The 21082-nt window shown below is 43.5% G+C and overlaps 1 protein-coding gene and 1 long non-coding RNA gene across 4 annotated transcripts; one reads left to right on the top strand and one right to left on the bottom strand.

The window, feature by feature from the left end:
• Positions 1-859: 859 nt before the first annotated feature.
• On the bottom strand, positions 860-7375 carry Btf3 (basic transcription factor 3). 2 transcript variants are annotated; one of them, XM_005065620.4, is made up of 6 exons: positions 7233-7375; positions 6635-6703; positions 4520-4633; positions 4046-4247; positions 1863-1919; positions 860-1164 (listed from the first exon to the last, which is right to left on the bottom strand). In XM_005065620.4, exons 2-6 carry the CDS (start codon positions 6701-6703, stop codon positions 1118-1120), a joined length of 489 nt encoding a protein of 162 aa, XP_005065677.1. In that variant the 5' UTR covers positions 7233-7375; the 3' UTR covers positions 860-1117. The 2 variants fall into 2 exon arrangements, with proteins under 2 accessions (XP_005065677.1, XP_021078719.1); XM_021223060.2 differs by lacking the exon at positions 7233-7375 and adding an exon at positions 6995-7141.
• A 110-nt stretch (positions 7376-7485) lies between these two features.
• On the top strand, positions 7486-19978 carry LOC110339557. Of its 2 annotated transcripts, none has more exons than XR_005869857.1 (5): positions 7486-7753; positions 10509-10584; positions 11967-12099; positions 13174-13272; positions 19265-19978. It is a non-coding gene; the product is annotated as an uncharacterized LOC110339557 (long non-coding RNA). The 2 variants fall into 2 exon arrangements; XR_002381616.2 differs by having other exon boundaries at positions 7486-8107.
• Positions 19979-21082: the final 1104 nt, after the last annotated feature.

Raw genomic sequence — 21082 nt, 5'->3', positions numbered from 1 at the left:
CCAACTTCTAGCTCCCACTCACAACATTCCAGCTCAGTCATTCCATTTGCTTGGATTCTAAAAATGAGTTTTCCCAGGTAACAGATTTATCCTATTTCCTATGCCAGAGTCAGGGAGTGTCCCATCTTTAGGCAAGTTGTGCTTACAACCAACCTGACCCACAAATCCACTAGGATTTTTAGCTGCTGAGACCTATAGCATAATTCTGCAATTCTTCCAACTTCACATTTGACACAACTAACTCTGCATAGTAACCCTGGAATGCAGCTGTACAGCACCTTAAAAGGTGGGGGGAACCGATTATGGTGGCAGTTAGTGTTAACATGGAGCCTTGGAAATTAGTAACTGAAAGTATCAGGTTATATATACAAAATGGAGGTACTAGTTCATACCTCATAAAGTTAGAATACAAGGTTAAAACTGAGATACAGAGCTGGAGAGATGACTCAGCAGTTAAGAGCACTTACTGTTCTCCCAGAGAACACAGGTTCCATTTCCGATACATAACACACATGGAGGCTCACCTAAGTCCAGTTCCGGGGATCCTATACCCTCTTCTGACTACTGCAGGTGCCAGGCATGTACCTGGTACACAACAATCTTTTAAAGAGATGCATAAAGATACTATACGCTTACAATAAACAATACCAAGAGAAAAAGCACCTTGGTTTACCCACAGAATACTGCTCTCATAACACATCCACCACAGAGAGTATGGAAGCCCCAAGGGATGGCGGAGAAGCAGTCTCTCCCAACACACGTTCATATCACCAAATGCTATCATTACCACACACCATGATCAACTTTCTATAAACTGCTTACTGTGAATAGATGAGTGTCAAATAAACAACAAGTCATATACTAGGCAAAGAATTTTATTAACCCCTTTCCAAACTTTATTCCCAGGCTTCTTCAGCTTAATTTGCTGCAAAGAATGAATTGTGTTTAAGCAAAAACTGAAAAGAGCTGCAGTGTCCAGGGGGCTTGGGCTTAAAAATATTAGAGATCTAGATTTTATCAGATCCATAAACAAAAGAATTTTAAAAAGCAGTCATGATACAAAATAGCAGCTCCTGTGACTTCTGCAAGTGTCACCTTCTTTAGAAGTCGCCTCGATTCAGTTTGCCTCGTTCTTAGAAGCCTCATCAAAATTCTCCACCAGATCTAGAAAAGAAAACAGTAGACATCCTGAAGAAAATCCAATTCTACAAAACTTAAGGTTACTTATGGAAACAATCTCAAATTTAAACACTTGTCATCTCCAATGAGACTACTTTGGCACAGTAAGTGTGGTCGGTATGGCATAGCTACTGGAGTGAACATCATGCTTAAAAAAATCTGTTTATCCCTCATCCTCAATTTAAGAACTAAATAGAATACACTGATCGATATAACAGAACTAAAGACTACACCACGACATGATGTGAATCTTTCTTGGATTTCAGGGACATCTGTTGAAACTAGAAAATACATGCATTTTTTTTATTCTTCCACAGGATATAAACGCAATGTAATTTAGTTAGACATGGTGTCATTTGTCTGTAATCCCAGAGGTTGAATCAGAAGGTTCTCAAATTTGAGCTACATATTGGAAACAATGTTTCAAGTAAACTATAAAAAAAGAAAAAGGAAAAAGAAAAACATTGCTAACCAAGTTACTAAGCTTTAGAATATCACACCAAGATATTTAAACCTCTCCACACCATTTCATAAACTAGTGTTTCAAAGTATCATCAGTCCCTAAGTGAGGTTCCTGTCCCTGTTCCCTCACATTCTCTGGCTTTAACTTATTACCACCATCACCACCCTGGAACCTTTTCTATAAAAGATTCATTTCTCTCCCTTGCCAAAGTGATTCTTACCTGGGACTTCATCATCATCATCCTCTCCAGTAGCAAGTGGTGCTTTTCCATCCACAGCTGAGAAAGAAAAATGAAAATGTAACCAACCCATTTCTCTAGATCAATAAACATCAACCATGGGAACATATGAGACACCGAGTCACAACTCACATCTGTGATGGAAGTGACATTTGAGTTTTCACCTATAGTCCCATTGAAACGCAGGTAACAGGAACTCTGAACACATGAGAACAGTGAGGGCAGGGAGCGCTCAGAGTATAGATTAAAACCACACACCAAATTATGGTCAGGCTTATTTTGGGAGGCAAATCAAGAGGCCAGGCATTTCCCTAAATATTCTGTGCATGGCACAAAGCCCAGTGAATACTGAAACAAAAAATTAAGCCAAATGTGGTGACTCTTACTATCAACCACTGAACTTCGAATGCAAAGGCAAGACTATAGCAAACTCCAGGCCGGTCAGGGCTACACGGGAAGGCCTATCTCAAAAGCCAAGAAGGGGAAGAACAAACAAAAAGACCAAATTTAAAGTACCTTTCAACTGTTACATAACCACTGTTCCTCTTTTCATTCCTGAGGTATTAGGAACTGAACTCAGGACCGTGAATATGCTAGCAAGAATTCTGCCACTGAGCTTCAGCCTATTTTTAATAAATACATTTTAAAGACAGTTTAATTTGCCCAATCTTTCAACACATAAAACTTTCCAACTTGTAATGCTCTTATTTTAGCCTCCCCAGTGGCCAGCATTGCAGTCACGGGCCATCATACCTAGACCACTTTCATCAAACAGAAAGGAGAGTTCTGAGAGTGAACAATCCTAACCCACACAGCCATCAGTGGAAGTTTCAAAAGCTGGTCAAAGATCAAGATGACCTAAAACATCTTGCTGTTCCTCCCTTAACAATAAAAGCATAAAATGAGTCAGCATCTAACAAAACAGCTAAGGAAATGGCAAGCCATAGAGTAAACCTCTTGCTTCGGCATTCATATTCTTAAATTTTTAAGACAACACATCAAACATAAAGTTATCACACCACCTATGATGACTAATCTTGGTTAATTTAACATCTGGGAGAAGAAGGACCTCCATCAGACTAGCCTAGTGACATGTATGTGGGGCATTTTCTTTATTGCTAATTGATGTAGGAGGGATCAGCCCACTGCAGGCTGGTGCCATCCCTGGGAAGGTTGGCCTGGAATAAGAAAGGCTGTCCAGGGTCAAATGGTCAGCCCTGAAAACATACATATAAGTAACAAACACACCAAACAGGTTATATTTAGGAATGTGTAGGTATACACATACCCATACAATAACAATTAGTGAAAAAAGGTTATGAATTTAAAAGAGAACAAGGAAGGTTACATGGTAGGGTCTGGGGTGTGTGTGTGTGTGTAATTATAATCTCAAAAAATAAAAGGCAGTTGATTGTGAGCCTGGGAGTGAGCCAATAAGCAACATCCCTCCTTGGGTTTTGCCTCAAGCTCCTGCCTTGCCTTCCTTTGATGAACTGTAAAGTGCAACAAAATAAAAACAAACCCCTTTCTCAAGTTGCTTTTGGTCATGGCATTTATTACAACAAAAATCAAAGAGAACACTACTTGTACATGTACAGTCTGCCCTAAACAAAAACTATAATTTGAAACACCAAAATATTGGCATCTATCTACATCAGCAATAATTTATTATGTGTTTATAAATAACTAAGAGCCCCAAAAGTCACCACACATAAAGACTGTAAATAAGGAAATGGAATGTTAGTTTTATTCTTGTTTTTTTTTTTTTTCTGAGACAGCATGTTTGTAGCCCAGGCTGGTCTGGAATCCTGTAATTCTCCCTAGTTCAGTCTCTCAAAGTGTTACCAAGTGTGAGTCACCATGCCCAGCCTGTCACTTCTAACCCTAAGAACTAGCAAAACCACGATCAACAGTTTTTTTCTTTCATTTTTAACTAATTAGGGTAAATTTTCAGTTATTCAAACCTAGTAAGCTGGTAAAAACAAGCATCCACTTAATCAAGTATAATGATCACAGAAAAACAAGACATCACTATAAACAAGAATGAGTAAAAATAGTTAAAGTGTATTTTTTTTTTAGGCAAGTAAGTCAGCATTCTGTATCTAAGGACATTCTTAGCAATTCTGAGCCCAAAATCACAAAAATGTAACTCTGAGGATACTCACATTGTTTGGGCAGAGCTTCAGCCAGTCTCCTTAAACTAGTCAGACTGTCTGCCCCAAGCTGGTTTAGGATGCTGGGAAGCATTTCTGTCAGCTGCTTTGTCTCAGCGTGGCCTGTAATGGTGAAGGTGTTTGCTGCCAGTGACGCCTGAACTTTAGGGTTGTTAAAATGGATCACTGTTCCTTGGTTTGTAAACATGTTCACCTATAAGAAAATATAACTATTATAAGTAATGTTCAACGATTCCTTTAAAATCAATGTTTTCATAAAACTAAAATCTTGCCGAGTTTTCCCCTTTGAAACACAGGTGACAATTTCCCTAGAATGTGTAAGCAAATAACTTTCAGGCTTTCCAATCTCCCAGACACTCAAACATCTAATGGGGGCACAGACTATATTGGTAACAGCAGAGGCAAGACAATTACTTAATTAAGGATCATTAAAACTTCCCAGTCACGTCGTGCTTTGACACTCACCTCTTCAATACCAGAGATATTGTTCACCCCTAACTTCTTTAAGGAGAACTGCAGTTTTTTATCGTCTGCTGTGGCTGTCCTGTGAACCACCTTCTTCTTTCGGCGAGCAGTCCCCTGGTGGGAGAAGGGCAAGCAACACATTGACACAGCAGCAGTCTATCCCAATTCTTTTCAGACATTTGCTTCTGCACAAGGTAACTAACCAGACAACACGGTGGTGACCCAACACCTTTAGTCCCAGCACTCAAGAGGAGGCAGGGGCCTTAATACTCACAGATGGGATAGGAAACAAGTAACCAATGAATCTGCATACAGATGTCTACTACAGCAGAGTACAAAGCTAAAGTTCTTAACCCACAGAGATCTTTCCATCAAATAAGCCTCTTTGATGTTCCTTAAGGAGAACAGCATCTCTGAATGCTACCCCTCTTCCCTGTACTGCTCAGCTCCCTCCCTGGAGCACATTTCTTCTCCCCATGTAAGAGGCTCTTCTCTATACCACCCAACTGAGGACATCCACAAGCATCATTGTCTTTTCTAGTTTACTTTTCTTAAGTTATTCTTACTCATTTTCCAAAATGCTGTGCAAGCTATTATCCTATCTGTCTTCAAAGCCTCAACTCTGCACCCACTGCATGACATATTAAGCCACTTCCAACTGTATACTATGGAAAGACTTCTATGACACTAAGTACAACACCAGCAGGAAAAGATTAGATTCTACCACACATTTTACAAACCTACAATTCACTACACTTACTCAAAGAATTGTCAGCTTCTCCATTAGACACTGAAAGGGGCCCTGAATAATATTCACCTGAAAGAATGTAAATCTAACACTGCTTTTCTCACCCACACAGTAAGGGCTCTTAAAAGGTACAGAAAAGCGTTCCCATATTATGGCTCAAAACTAGATAAAACTAGATTAAATACTAGATACAAAGTCTACTGTATCAGATTAATGTGGAATTTTTCCCTAGAGATGCCCCTCAAAGTTAAAGCCTATCGGTTATAGAGGAACCACCCGGCATACAAGCACATCACTCCAGAATCTATACTCAAAGAAGCTGTCACCCCCCAAACCAGCATCCGAAGGTACTGTGTTAAGATAGATAGAAACATCCAATGTTAGTGTCATGAATGAAAACTGAAGATTACAATTGCCTGCAAAGGCAAACCAGGTGGAAGATAACTGCTGATCAAGTCAGCTAACTTGGAGCTGTGTCTTATTTAACCTATATGCAACTCCTGGTTATCTCACAGAAAACTCTCCTGAAGGTAAATGCTTAAAGTTAGGACAATTTAGTAGGTAATAAACTGGTACTATGGAAACTCCACAAGTTTTACCAAGTAAAGACATGCTCTGATTCAACCAGCTGACGCCACACCTTGTTAAATACTTGGAATGTGCTAACACAATACATGAAACTAGGGAGATCTCCATCTGGAACAGACTTCAGAGTAGCAAACCAAACACCAGGTTCAATATAGAATCTTCAGTAAGCTCAGTAACCACCAGGAGTAACCAATTAGCTACTTTCTCCCACTGTAGGATAATTACAAAGACAGAACAAAAACTCTTTAACACCAACTGTTCATGATTTCCAAAAATATCCTGCTGAGCATTTAGTTCAGAAAGCACTGCTGAAAGCTCTTAATTTACAAAAATAAAAGTATCTAAGCATTAAGTAGAACAGTCCCCCCCCCAAGACATTCAGTTAACTTATGGGGAATGGGGGGGCATGTATGTACTAGAGCCTATATTTGATCTCCAGCACAGCTTAAAAGAAAAAAGAAAAGTCAACAGTTTTGTACAATCAAGGGTAGAGGGTGTACAATGATTTGGCAGAGAAGACCCTTTTCACCATTAATTAAATACACATTTCTTTATATGCTGCAATCTTAAAATCACGCACATAAATAACGTTTTAAGTATTATTTTCTTCTCTACTAAATTACTCCCCCCCCCCATATACAGCCTCCAGGTCGCTTTGTACTTCTCATCTCCTTTGGAGTGCTAGCTTTGCGAATTTCCCCTGCTAAGCAAAGTGACAAAACAGCGTTGAGAAACGCAAAGGGGATTAAGAAGGTAAAACACAGAAACCGCAAACTTACTTTCCCACCAATGCGCACTTGTGCCTGCAGCTTGGCCAGCTTTTCCTGGTTCATGATCGTTTCTTTCATCTAGAAAGAGAGGAGGAAATCCTCAGCACAGAACGGTCGGGCTCACTCCAGCATTCCACGCTCGTTATTCCCCCAGACGCCCCGCAGGGGAACGTCCTCCGCAGGCCGAGGCCTGGATCCTCAAAAACCGCGAAGCCGGCTCCGGGCGAGCCCAAGCACTCTCGCCGCCCCCGGCCTCCCCCAGGCCCAGACTCGGGCTCAGCCCCGCATCCCCCCCGCCCGCGGCCCTGGCCGGCCTCGGCCTCGCCAGGGCCTGCCCGGCCCGGCCACTCTCCGCAGGCCTCGCGGTACCTGAGGCTCCTGTCCTCGGGTTCCGCCGAGAGGTGGAGGAAGAGACGGCGTCGCCTCGCCCCCGGGGCAGCCGCCCCTGGCTCGCCCTCGCCCCCGAGAGTCAGCCTGAGCGGGAGCGCCTGTCCGTCGCATCGCTTGCCTCTCCTCAGCCCTGTCCCTCCCTGTCTCGCTCCAGCCGGGCAGTGCCCGCCCCCGCTCCCGTCCTCCTCCCACGCCGGCGTCCACAGCCTTTTTGTACCTTGTCGGAGTGGAAATGGGGCCGCGCGGGGGACTAGGGTTCGCGCTCAGGGGTCTCGGGCGGACCAGCTGAGATAAGGCGCACACACGCGGGGACGCAAGATGGCAGCTAGAGGGTGGCCGGAAGTGACGCGTCGCCACTTCCTCCGGAACTCCGGGACGACTCGCCGCCTCTGCGCACGCGCGGCCGGGGCCTCCCCCCCGGCGGCGAGGGTGAGGGACCGGTGGGCGCCTTGTTCTCTCCTCGTGTCCCGCCCGCGGCCTGCCGGCAGCAGCTCCGGAGAGCTGTGGGCCGCGGACACTGTCCGTCGTCCTGGAAAAGGCTCCCCGCGGGACTGTGGCTAAGTCAGTCCGCCCTGTGTGTGCCCCCCTCCCGGACGTCCCGCTTCGTCCAGTAAGGCAGCAGTGTCTGCTCAATGCCGAGTATAAATGCAGAAAAACAAAGTCAGGGAAGCTAAGGTTGCTTCCCTAAATTAGGTGGCGTGAGTGACGTTGAAAATCGCGATTCAGGGTTTCTAGAAAGTGAGTTGAGAATCCATCCCGGTGCTCCACCCCGCAGAGTAATTCCACCCACTCAAGGTTGAAACAGAGTAACAGACTTCGAATCCCCTGAACCCTCTACACCACTGCGGTCGCGTGCCTACTTTACTCTCTAGCAGGCAAACAGTTGACTTCTGGATATCGAATCTGCGTGGATTTGACCACGAATCATTCACAATGTGGCAAGTTTTACCCTTAGTAATTGAGTCAGAGACGAATTGGGGCCTGGTGTGCTTGGAGAAAAAAGCGTGGCTGTGAGTTTGCCCAACTCCAGTACAAACTGTTTCATTGTGGTTGCGTTTTTTGTTGTGTGACATGGTGGTCGTTTTGAAAAGTGTAAGTAGTCCTGGCTAGCCAGAAACGGCTATCCTCCAACCTTGGGTGCCCCCTTCCCCCGCCCGTTACTGGGGTTACAGTCCTGCAGCGCCTTTCCCAGACAAGTTTTAAGACAACCTTAAAAACCACCCATGCCGGGGGGGGGGGGGTTTAAACTTAAGTGTGGTCAGCCTTCTTGCAGTCTTAGCTTTAGGATGCTTTTGAATATTCAAAAGTGAAAGTGTGATAGAAATTTAAGAGAAAATACAATTTATCCGGAAAACCAGTGCATACCCCTCTAGCTAAAATCAATTTTTTTCTTGGAAAACGTTTTTACAAGAAAGTTTACTACAACAGTAGTGTGTGGTTACGAAAATCAGGAGGGATAACTAGGTTGCTTTGTAAAGTGATTGTAACAGGTTTTTTTTCTTGAAACAATGTTTCTTTTATCCAACTGGTAAATTTATCCCAGAAATCAATGCTTGTTGTCTAGACTATGTAGTTACCCAGCCTAACCATAAAAATCTAAATAACTTCCTGGCGGTGGTGGCACATGCCTTTAATCCCAGCACTCAGGAGGCAGAGGCAGGTGAGTTCCAGGCCAGCCTGGTCTATAAAATGAGTTCTGGGGCAGTCACGACTGTTACGCAGAGAAGCCTTATTTTGAAAAAACAAAACAAGACAAAAAAATCCAAATAACTGAGGTGAGGCAACAATATTCCGTGCTACAGAAAATATATAAAATATATAACTGTGTTAGATGTGATTTGTAAAGTGTAGAACTAGTCCTTTTTAAAGAAATTCATATATATAAATAAATTATTTTATTCTTGGTATTATATTGAGGGCATGTGAAACTTCTTAACCATGGTGCTTTCCAAATTTTTACTTAAAACTCTACATATGTAACTGAAACCTGTCTCTTCTTATATACCAATGTTCAAGAAATGTGATTTATTTTATTTTCCCTTGTTCCTACATGGTACAATGCAATCTTGAAAAAATAACGACTTCCTAACTGGAAGTGAACAGTGTATATTTTGACTCTTGGTCTGTTTGTGCTTGTTTCATGGGCATAGGTACTTCACATTTTGCTATTATTTATATGCCAGTCTTTTCAAAAATAGTCAAAGACCTTGGGCGATGGTGGTGCACACCTTTAATCCCAGCATTTAGGAGGAGAGGCAGGCAGATCCCTGAGTTCACAACCAGCCTGTTTTACAGAGTTCCAGGACAGCTAAGTGTACATAAACACTGTCTCAAAAAAAAAACCAAAACAAACAAACAAACAAACAAAAAAACAAATCCTGAAGAGCTTTGTTGTTTTTCTCTTCCCCTAGAAGTTACCACTTTGTAGTCTTACCACACAGGACTGCCATTCCCCACATGCTCCCAATGTCTCCAGCAAATGTGAAAGGTTGACTCCCCATCATTTACTGCTCTCACAGAGCAGTGCAAGAAGTGCTTATTTAACACTGGAGCTGGTCTCTGTCAACAGAATGTGAGAGAAGGAAAACACATTTGCTCTCCTTGGCTTATAGTCTATGTCTAATCAAAACCCACAAGTTGTTCTCACCCCTGACCTGAACTTGAGTAAGTTGGCTTCAGCAAAAGCCAGATATTTACTTGACATTATGCTTAATTCTTTTTTTAAATAAAAAAATTGTGTGTATTGGTGCATCTCTCCCGAGCCATCCCACAGTCCAGGTTCCTGTGCTTTTAGATGCCTGGGAACCACAGTGGACACACCCTCCTCTAAAGTTCCCTACATCTTCCTTCCAGTGTCACTGTCTCTGCCTACTCAGTATCTATACATTAGCTCTCCATGCTCAGATACCTTTACCCACACGAGTTTACATCTCTTTGCACAGTAACCTTGTTTTTCTTGTAGTCCCCCCCCCTTCAAATTGTCTGTTTGGTGTCAGGTAGTGCTTTAGCTTGTATACACAGTATATATTCCATGGAGAATGCAGCCTGGGGGGGCACATGGGGCATTAGTGAGGTGACTGTTACAAACCTTGGTCAGATGCAGAAGACAGTCAGTGGTTTTGAAACATGGTTTGTTTTTTCCCCTCCTCATCCAGTTTGTTTTCCATGGGTAGAACCTACAAGGTCTAGGATGGTAGATCTGACTTAAATACATTTAAGAAAAACTGGCCCAGACCTCTTGACAGCAGTGTGAGTACTGGCTGGTCCAGCGACCTGACTCGGTATCTAGATAGGGAAAGGATGACCCAGGCAGGATGGGCATCGGCGGAGGTTTCTGATGGAGCAGAGGAAGATCTTTCTTCAGCCCTGGGTGACAGCTAGGCACAAATTGTCTGCTAAAACCGAGTATGGGGTTTAATGCAATGAACAAGTCACTCTGGGGCCCATGTTCACACAGGGGCAGGAAACACAAGAAGTCTGTTTCGCCCCTTAGATGGAGACACTGCACCCTACAAGATGACCTGTAACAATCGTTTCAGCTTAAACTACAGACCTGAGTTGCTGCTGAGGTTAGTAACACATAACCCCACTCTTCTCTTCCAGCCACACCCTAGCTCATTTACAACACCTTGGCAGATTCCTTACTGAGAGGCAGAAACATCTGCTGCCAAGAAGGCAGCTAGTGAAGGCTTTCGAGAGCGTGTGACCTAGTCTCCTAAGTCACAGCTGCCAGCTTCACACATCCTCCGTGGGTCCCACAGGCAAGGACAGCAAGGTTGTCTCCCTGCTTTGAAACTCTGGCGAAAATCCTTCAGGATTCCTATCATGTCCAAAAATCAAGGGGTGGAAATATGGGCGGCACCATTCACCACTGACAGAGCTTGCTCTGTCCTCCTACAATGTAATGCTCTCTTGGCTTAGAAGCCTTAGTTCCAGAAAGGGAGGCAGCTTCACCAGGAGATGTAATAGTGATCTCACTGAGCTGAAAATTCAACGGTCACCTGGGCATTCTGGGCTCCTCATGCCTCTGAGTCAATAACAGAAGAAGGAAATTGAGGGTTTTCTGTGGGGTACTGACTTACCAAAGAGAAGCTGGGCTACTACTCCACAGGGAGGAATGGAAGAGTGACTCTGGAATCCAGGAGGTCCCTAATGAAGGTTTAGGTCACTCCACTGGGTAAGGACCATACTAGCTGAAGTTGCCAAAGGCAACAGGTATATAGTAGAAAATTATTTGTAATTACCAGCTGTGACCACATGGCAAGTTATAGAAATGAGAATATTATATCATTATTATGGCTTTTTATGAAAAGGTGTGTATTTGTGTGTACATTACTGTGCAGGCTAGTTTTATGTCAACTTGACACAAGCTAAAGCCATCTGAGAGAAGGGAACCTCAATTAAGAAAATACCTCCATGGTGCTGGAGAGATGGCTCAGAGGTTAAGAGTACTGACTGCTCTTCCAGAGGTCCTGAGTTCAAATCCCAGCAACCACATGGTGGCTCACAACCATCTGTAATGAGATGTGGTGCCCTCTTCTGGCCTGCAGGCATACATGGAGGCAGAGTGTTGTATACATAATAAACAAGTAAAATCTTTAAAAAAAAAAAAAAAGAAAGAAAATGCCTCCATTAGATCGGCTGTAGGCAAGCCTGTAAAATAATTTCTTAATTAATGAATGATGGGATAGGGCCCAGCTCATTGTGGGTGGTGCCCCCCTGGGCTAGTGGTCCTGGGTTCTATAAGAAAGCAGACTGAGCAACTACGAGGAGCAAACCAGTAAGCAGCACCCTCCATGGCCTCTGCGTCAGCTCCTGCCTCCAGATTCCTGCCCTCACTGCTTTTGATGAAATAAACCCTTTCCTTCAAAGTTGCTTTTGGCCATGGTGTTTTCACCACAGCAATGGTAAACCTAACCAAGACCATTACTAACTGGTTCTTTTCCTGGAGGACCCTCATGAACACAGGGTACACCACAGTCTACCAAGAACTGCACAGTGGGAAAGAATCCCCTGGGATCTGAAGGACTGGAGGAATCAGCTAGTGAGAATAGAACCCTGCAGACCAACAGCAAGAGCGAAACGTAAGGCAACTTAGGAAGGCTAGAAGGGGCCTGGCCCTACCCCAACCTGATGTGTCAGATTGTTGGCTCCTCACGGGAGACCTTACCTATGAGGAGGAATGGGCTGAGGAGGGCTGAGGGGAGGTGAGAGGGTTGGGAGGAGGCAGGGGGGATGGGAGGAAGTGTGGGAGGGAGAACTGTGGTTAGAATGTAAAATGAAATAAAAAAATTAAAAAATGGAAAAAACACACAAATTTAAGTGGGGCAGACAATAAGATAAAATGGGGGGGAAAGGCTAGTGCAGTGAGTGCTTCCTGAAGTCCAGGACACCTATCGAGTTTTTGGTGTTCCCAGTTACAAGAAGCATTGTGCAGTGATACGATTATTCGAGTTTTTGGTGTTCCCAGTTACAAGAAGCATTGTGCAGTGATACGATTATACTTGAAGAGCTCTAGCAGGCCAGGGTGGCAGACATGGCACCAACAGGTTTTGCCCTCTCCTCCTTTCCCTCTCCCTTGCTGAAAACTCTTAGGTTACATTCCTAAAGCTAGCCCCCAGGGTCCAGCTCCTCATTTGGCCACAGATTCATTCCTCAGACTGAACACCAAATCCAACAATCGAAGTTCATTATTTGGCTAACTTGTCCAATCAGGACTATCCTACTCACCCTGGCTCAGAGTCCCCTTTCTCTCCTTAAAAACCCACTCCTGCAAAAACACCCGCTCCACTGCTGCTTGCTGTCTGCCTTTGTCCCATCCAGCGGCAGCTCCCCACCCAGCTTGCCCCTCGGGGTTAATCTCCTTTGTTCTGAGAATTTGGTGTTTGGGTATGTCCTGTACCCACCGAGGGTGAGGGCACCAACCCCTCCCTTACTATACTCTTTTCAGTTCTTAAGTCCACTTGTATGGAGGAAATGTTCTTTGGTTCTATTAAGTAACAAACATTGTAACATTTGGTAACATACTAAAGGGAGAGCTGATCTACACTTAACACTCTGTATCGTCATTACCTAGGTAGGATTAAACAATATTTTCCTTTCCTTTATGGTGATTGAAACTTATTTGCCGTTTTCAGTTGTGATGGTTTTCTTTTCAGGGGCTGGAAAAATGACTCGTTGGTTGCTGGTTGCGAGAATTTGTTGCTCTTACAGAGAATGGAAGTTTGAGTCCCGGCACCTGAATGGCAGCTCTGCCGGTAACTGCAGTTATATGCCCTCTTCTGAATTTCAGGACACCAGGCACGTGCATTTGGTGCACAGGCATACGTGCAGGCCAAACACCATACACATTTTTTTAAAACATGAGAGAAAAAACTTTTCAAAGTTATTTATCTGGGTGATATTAACTTGGTTGATTGAAGTACGCACAGTAGATCCTCTTAAGAGCTTTCAGCCCATGTGGCGGTTGATGCAGTTTAGCCGTGAACAAAATAACTACCTTAGAAACATAAAGTATGGTTCCCCTAGATGTATTAGCTATGCCATGCTAAAATTTTATAAGAATTTAGAATATAATATTACTAATAGGATAACAGGTATCAAAATATGAGCATTGGAAGAAACGGTGTCCTCATCTTCCCTGTGACTCAGGTAAAGCACACCCCACGTCCCACATCTGGTGGCAGCACGCTGCTCCCGACAGGCTGGCCCAGGTGTGACTGCTCAGGAGCAGTGGCCACACTCAGTTGTGGGACCAGATGCCAGACTCCCGTCTCCTATTAACCCAGATCAAAATAAAGACCTGCTCAAGCATCTCCTGCAGGGCAGGCGCTTCTGTCTTCTCAGCAGCTGGAGGAATCAGGCCATTTCAATGTGGCCTTTGCTCCTTTGTCTCTGTCTCAAGTTAGACTGCCTTAGTTTTTTCAACTGTCTTTTTAGGCTCTCCTCTTCTTGACCTCAGATTCTTTACAAGACCCTCAGCATCCATCTACCCTATGACCTGAAGCTCAGTAATTTTCTCAAGTTCCACCATCAGGTCTCTTCTGACTTTGGAATTTGTATCACATACACTCTAATCCCTCATTTCCAGGCCTGTCAGGTCTTCCTATTTGCTTCTTGTTTGACTATATTTACATACCCCAAATGCATGTATTTCCACCCAAATTCTTCTTAAATAATCTTCATCCTACCCACCAATGTGACCTAATTATATTCCCACAGCTGGCCTAGAGTCCCCGGGTTTAAGTCATTTCCTGCTCTGTCTCCCAAACGGCTGGGACTATGATCATGCACCACTACTCCCAACAATCCCCCTTTAAAATTGCTATATTAGTTTTTGTTGGTGTATGGTGTTTTGCTTGCATATATGTCTGTGTACCATGTGCATGCCTGGCACCCACAGAGGCTAGAAAAGGGCATTGTGAGCTATCCTATGGTGCTGGGAATGGAACCTTGGCCTTCATTATTATTATTTGGGTTTTCAAGACAAGGTTTTTCTGCATAACAGCTCTGAGTGTCCTGGAGCTCTCTTTGTAGACTAGGCTGGCCTGGAACTCACAGAGACATATGTCTGCCTCTGCCTCGTAAGTGCTGGGTTTAAAGGTGTGTGATACCACACCCAGCTTAGAACTTTTGTTCTTTAGAAGAGCAGCCAGTACTCTTAACCTCTGAGCCATCTCTTCAGTCCTGAGTAATCCCAATTTTGTTCATTGGTTACTGAGGCTGATTGAATGAAACACAACAGGCTGTGACTTCACCTCCTGTGGTGGTCAACAGTAAATAATCTAGAATCTTCTGGGAGGAGGCCTTCAGGCACACCTGTGAGGGATAGCTAGGTTAACTCCTGAGATATCTATGAGAGACAATCTTGATTGTCTTTTTGGTTTTTTTGGTGTTTTTGTTTTTGTTTTTTTGAGACAGGGGTTCTCTGTGAAATCCTGGCTGTCCTGGAACTCACTCTGTAGACAAGGCTAGACTTGAACTCAGAGATCCACCTGCCTCTGCCTTGATTGTCTTAATTGATGCGGAAAGACCCATTTGAACTGTGGGGAGAACCATTCTTTGGGTAGGGATCTTTTGCTGTATAAAGTGGAAAAAGCGAGCTGAAATATTATTCATTTGCTGGTGGTGGACTTAATGCTACTAGCTGTTAGTGGCTCCTTGCCTTGAATTCCCCACCATGATGGATTTCCCACACTACCTTCAACTGTGAGTTAAAACAAACCCACTCTTCCTGAAGCTGGTATTTTATTACTGCAATGGTAGAAGGAACATCTTCTCAATGGCTGATACGATTTAATAGAAAGATGGTTACTGTTAACTGACTATGCACCAAGAGAACAGAGTAACTCATCTTAGTTGTTTTAGCAGAAAAAAAATTGAGTAATGAAAATCACTTGGGTGACTTCCGTCTTCATTAAGGTTTCTCTTGCTGTCATGAAACACCATGACCAAAAGCAAGTTGGGGAGGAAAGGGTTGCTTTTGCTTACATTTCCCCATCACTGTTCATCATCAAAGGAAATTAAGGCGGGAGCCTGGAGGCAGGAGCTCATGCAGAGGCCATTGACTTGCTCAGTCTGCTTTCTTATAGAACCCAGGATCACCAGTCCATGGATGGCACCACCCACAACAGGCTGGGCACTCCCCCATGGATCTTTAATTAAAATGCCTCCATAGGCAAGCCTGTAAGGCATTTTCTTTTCTTTTCTTTTTTTAACGGTATGCCTGTCTGTATGAGGGTATCATACTTGTAGCTACAGACAATTGTGAGCTGCCATGTGGGTGCTGGGAATTGAACCCGGGTCCTCTGGAAGAGCAGTCTGTGCTCTTAACCTCTGAGCCATCTCTCCAGTCCCATAAGGCATTTTCTTAATTGAGAGTACTTTTTCTCAGATGACTATAGCTTGTGTTAAGCTAACATAAAACCAGCCAGCACAACTACAGTCCACAAAAACCTATTGTGGATTTTATAAGTAAATAGAGGAGAGGAGTTGGAAGGCTCCAAACACAAAGTAATAAGGAAATGGACATGGTAATTAGCCTGTTTTGATAAGTACACATTGTATACAAGTATTGAAAATCAGTGTACCCGGGCTGGGTCAGTGGCTCAGCAGTTAAGAGTACTGGCTGCTCTTCCAGAGGACCTGGGATTCTATCCCTAGCACCCACAGGTGACTCACAACAGTCCATAACTCCAGCTCCATAGGGATCATCTGCCCTCTTGTGGTCTCCATTGGTACTGCATGCACGTGATGTTCAGACAGACCTTGAGGCAGCATACCCATACACACGAAATAATACAATAATCTTAAAAAAGAAAATTATTGTATCTCACAGAGATATAGAACTCTGTTAGCCAAAACATTTTAGAATATGTGATGCACACTTTCAATACTAGCACTTGGGAGGTAGAGGCAAGTGAATCTCTGTCAGTTTGAAGTCAACCTGGTCTATGTAGAGTATTCTAGGCCAGTCAGGGCTACATAGTACGTCCTTGTTGGGGGAATATTATTTTAAGGTCTGTGACTTTTGTTTATGTTGCATTTGTTTAACTCTGTGAAGCTGTGATTCTTTGCCTGTCTAAAACACCTGATGGTTTAATAAAGAGCTGAACAGCCAGTAGTGAGGCAGGAGCAAGGATCAGCGGGACTGGCAGGCAGGGAGTCTAAATGGAAGGAGAAGCGAAGAGGAAGGAGAAAAGAGAGACCAAGGAAAGAAGGGCGTCAGGAGCCAGCTAGCCGTGGAGTAGGAGTGAAAGTAAGAGATACAGAAGTAAGAAAAGGAAAAAAGTCCAGAGACAAAAGGTAGTAGGGGTAATTTAAGATAAGAAAAGCAGGCAAGAAACAAGCCAAGCTAAGGGCAGGCATTAATAACTAAGAATAAGCCTCTGTGTGTGATTTATTTGGGAGCTGGGTTGTGGGCCCTTCAAAAAAGTAAAAGGAGTAAAATATTACACTACACGAACTTGTCTTTAAAAAAGCTTTTTAAATGTTTAAGGAGACAGTAGTATAATTACTCTAATTTTATCACTTACTATATATACATATCAAATCATCACACCGTACTCCATATATGTATGGTTAGAATTCTCATGTTAAAGGGAAGTTGAATCAGTAACTCACTGTTCCATATTATTGAGTTGTGGTTATTAAGTGTGACAACCTCATAAGGGGCCCTAAGCAGCTTTTGTTGCTAGTGAATGCTAAATCTGGCAAATCCCAGTACCTATCAGTCAACATAATATAGTTAAACTACTTAGTAATAAGATTTTCTAAATAGGTAGGGGCAATGGTGACACATACCTTTAATCCCAGCATTCAGAAGGCAGAGGCAGGAGAATCTCTGTGAGTTTGAGGCCAGCCTAGTATATAGAGTGAGTTCCAGGGCAGACTACAAAGCTACACAGAGAAGCCCTATATCAACAACACCACTAGAAGTCTTATCCTTTAGGTGGGCAGTGATAACACACACCTTTAATCTCAGTACCCGGGAGGCAGGTGAATCTCTGTGAATTTGAAGCCAGCCTGGTATACACGGCTAATTTCAAGACAGCCATGGCTTACACAGAGAAACCCTGTTTTGAAAAAAACAAAAAGTTTCTAAATAAGTTCCATTTTCTGTTTATCTGACAAAATTAGCAGTAGATCTCTTTCCTTGAAGTTGGAGTCAAACTTCCCAAATAACATATTCATGCTGGCTTCCAGAGTGCGTCACTTTAATGACAAGTGACCTGATAAATAACACCACAGACTTAAGCATATCTCAGTGTCTATGATAGTGTGATACATACTGGCAAATAAACAGTAACTCACAGTCTAGTCAAGAATATGAAACCAAAAACACTGGCACGGGATTAGTGCCTGTGGTCAGAACGGTGCCCAGCCTGGGACACCACCACCACTGGCACCAAGGGATTGCAGAACGAGAGAGTGAATCTGTTGCCAGCAGACAATCAAGAAGGTAGCTTGGTAAAACAGCAAGAAAGGGGATGAGAGGGAAAGAAAACGATGTGACTACTCCATTCTTAAACTTCAACAGAGTCAGTCACCTGGCAATTGAACAAGCACTTCGCTGTCAAACACTTAAATAGCTCTAATCATAACTTCTCGGAACGCAGCCCTGAGCAGCCTCTCGAGAAGAAATCCTCCAGCCACATCCGTCTATCCACCTAGCTCTGATACTGAGCGTTCACACACTCTGTGGATCGCCTGTGTCAATGCTGTCCACACGGCACTTTAAAAAGCCCATCAAGAAGATTTAAGCACTAATAAGGTTTCCACTAGGTAGGGATGCAGTATGGAGAATCATAGATGATGGCAATGTCCACAGTGTTTTCCCACCCTCATCCCCAGAATCAATTTCTTGGGAGGAAAGTACTGCCCCTGTGAAGAGCACATGTCCTGATAGCTCTTGTGGAGGGGCTCCCTTAACTGGCTCCAAACAGCCAGTCTCTATTTCACACCACAGACTCTCTAGTATTTGGAACTAACTACAGCCCTTCAATTACTAGTACCCTCCCCCAATCCTCCCAACAGATTCCTGGAACTGGAACTCCTGTGACTCAATCCCCACCTTAGTCCTGATGTGGAAGGCACTATTTTGGTCCCCAGGCTTGTCTTAGTTACTTTCCAATTGCTGTGAAAGGCAACTTATAAAAGAGTTTATTAGGAGCCGAACATTTAATCCCAGCACTGGGGAGGCAGAGGCAGACAGATCTCTGTGAGTTCGAGGCCAGTCTGGTCTACAAGAGCTAGTTCCAGGATAGCCACAGAGAAACCCTGTCTCAAAAACAAAAACAAAAACAAAAACAAAAAACAAAAAACAAAAAAAAACCAACAGAAAACAAACAAAAAGTTTATTAGGGGTTACAATTCCAGGAGTGAGTCCATGACTATCATGGCAGAAAGCATGGCAGCAGGTACATAAAGTGCCAGAGTAATAGCTGGGAGCTTACACCTGATCTAAAAATAGGAGGGGGGCCGGGCTATGCCATGGGGATGGTTGAGCACACCCTTAGTGACACTCCTCCTCCAAAAGACCACAACTCTTAATCTTTCCCAAATATTTCACAATCTGGGGACCCAGCTTTCAAATACATGAACCTATGGGGGTCATTCTCATTCAAACTCTATAAAATGGTTACAATTTTTGCATTCCTAAAATTTGTTGTTGAAATGAGGCTCCTGCACATGAATATATAATTGTCTGACACTTAGAAAAGAAAGGATCTCTCTTCTCCTGTCTTGTAGATGTATCTAGTGACACAGTCCAAGACAGCCCTGAAGGAGACTGCCTGACTGACTTTCTGAAGCCACCAAGCGCTGAGCTGAACTCCCTGAGCCTTTCTTCACGCGCCCAGCTCTGAGACTGGAACCCTCTTCTGGCCCCGTTGTTTCCTGAGGCCCAGATGAGATTTGTAGTCACACCATTCCCACTTCATTCCGCTAGCTTCTCACTGCCTTTCCCACATGTTGAGATATTTGACAGTTCCGACTCTATCATCCAATGTTGTCGTTCCTTTATTTTTTCTTTTCTAAAGAAATCTTCATGCAGGCTGGAGAGATGGCTCCTCGATTAAGAGCACTGGCTGCCCTTCCAGAGCCTGAGTTCAGTTCCAAGCAACCATCCAGTGACTCACAATTATCGGTAATGAGATCTGGTGCCCTCTTCTGATGTTCAGGCATACTTGCATAAAAAATAAATAAGTAAATTGTAAAAAAAGAAGTCTTTAGGCTTGTCAGAGAAGAAACAAAATGTTTGAGGAAAAAGAAGTAGAATAATCAGTTCCTAGCGTGGGCATATGCTGAGATGCCATGAACAAGGCTTAGTGTGTCTAAGCTTGGCTTAAAAGGCAGCATCATAATCTCCATGTCTCTCCACTTCAGGCAGAGAGGGGTTGGAGACAGGCTCTCTCAGGACTACCTTCACTGAAGTTTCAAAATAAATGTGCTTGCCTTCTGTGGTTTAATCGTCCAATATGTGTCAGTGTGCGTCACACTACAAACATTGCTGGAGGGCTGGAGAGATGGCTCAGAAGTTAAGAGTGTTGACTACTCTGTCAGAGGTCCTGAGTTCAATTCCCAGCAACCACATGGTGGCTCACAGCCATCTATAATGAGTTCTGGTATGCAGACAGACATTGAGGCAGGATGTTGTATTCATAATAAAGAATAAATATATCTTAAAAAACATTGCTGGAGCAAAAGAATGATGAAAATTCAAAGCCTGCCCTATTTCAGGTCCTTAACACCTGAGTCATGGGTTATTTTCACCACCTTAACAACGGAGTGAACCAACAGCACACTTTTGGAAAGAAAGACTTTACTTCAATGCTGCATGGGTTTTGGGATGAGCTGTCTATTCACCAATGGCAGGTTAAAGAGATAATATCCCAAAATCTACCTTAGTGAACCAATGAGTTTAAATGACAACTTTCAGGAGCATAGGTAATTTATAAGCAGCTACTCCCCAGAAGAAGAGTCTCCCTCCCAGCAATGCTAACCATACATTTATTCTCAGAGAGGGAGGGAACTTGCTGTGGAATATTAATTTAGGATGTGTTGCATTTGTCTATGCTGTGGAACATTTGTTTAATGATGCAAAGGTGTACTGTATTCTTTTAGGTGGTATGTGTTTAACTGTGAAGCTGTGTTACTGTGCCTGTCTAAAACACCTGATTGGTCTAACAAAGAGCTGAATGGCAAATAGCCAGGCAGGAGGAAGGAGAGGCGGGGCTGGCAGACAGAGAATAAATAGGAGGAGAAATCTGGGGAGAGAAGATTGGAAGAAAAGAAGAAGGGGAGGAGCACGCTGGGGGCCAGCCACCCAGCTACACAGCCATGGAATAAGAAGAAAGGCGAATAGAATAGAGAAAGATAAAAGCGCAGAGGCAAAAGGTAGTCAGGATAATTTAAGCTAAGAAAAGCTGGCTAGAAATAAACCAGCTAAGGCCAGGCGTTCATAAGTAAGAATAAGCCTCTATTGGGGAATATTAAGCTACACAGGATAGGTTGTCATATTATATTTATTTAGGGAGAAGCCACTTACATAAGAAGCTGAGAACCAAA

The sequence above is a fragment of the Mesocricetus auratus genome, unplaced genomic scaffold (assembly GCF_017639785.1).
Source record: "Mesocricetus auratus isolate SY011 unplaced genomic scaffold, BCM_Maur_2.0 Super-Scaffold_100020, whole genome shotgun sequence".
NCBI classification, from domain to species: Eukaryota; Metazoa; Chordata; class Mammalia; order Rodentia; family Cricetidae; genus Mesocricetus; species Mesocricetus auratus.
The sequence above is the reverse complement of the archived record's forward strand: the minus strand, read 5'-3'. Positions and strand labels throughout refer to the sequence as shown.

Coding starts and splice junctions, on each gene's coding strand:
- Btf3 (XM_021223060.2), bottom strand. CDS start 7,126: ATGCGACGGACAGGCGCTCCCGCTCAGGCTGACTCTCGGGGGCGAGGG. Junction 1,920..4,045: donor TGAAGCTCTGCCCAAACAAT/GTGAGTATCCTC, acceptor TTTCTTTCTCAG/CTGTGGATGGAAAAGCACCA. Junction 1,165..1,862: donor TGATGATGATGAAGTCCCAG/GTAAGAATCACT, acceptor TTTCTTTTCTAG/ATCTGGTGGAGAATTTTGAT.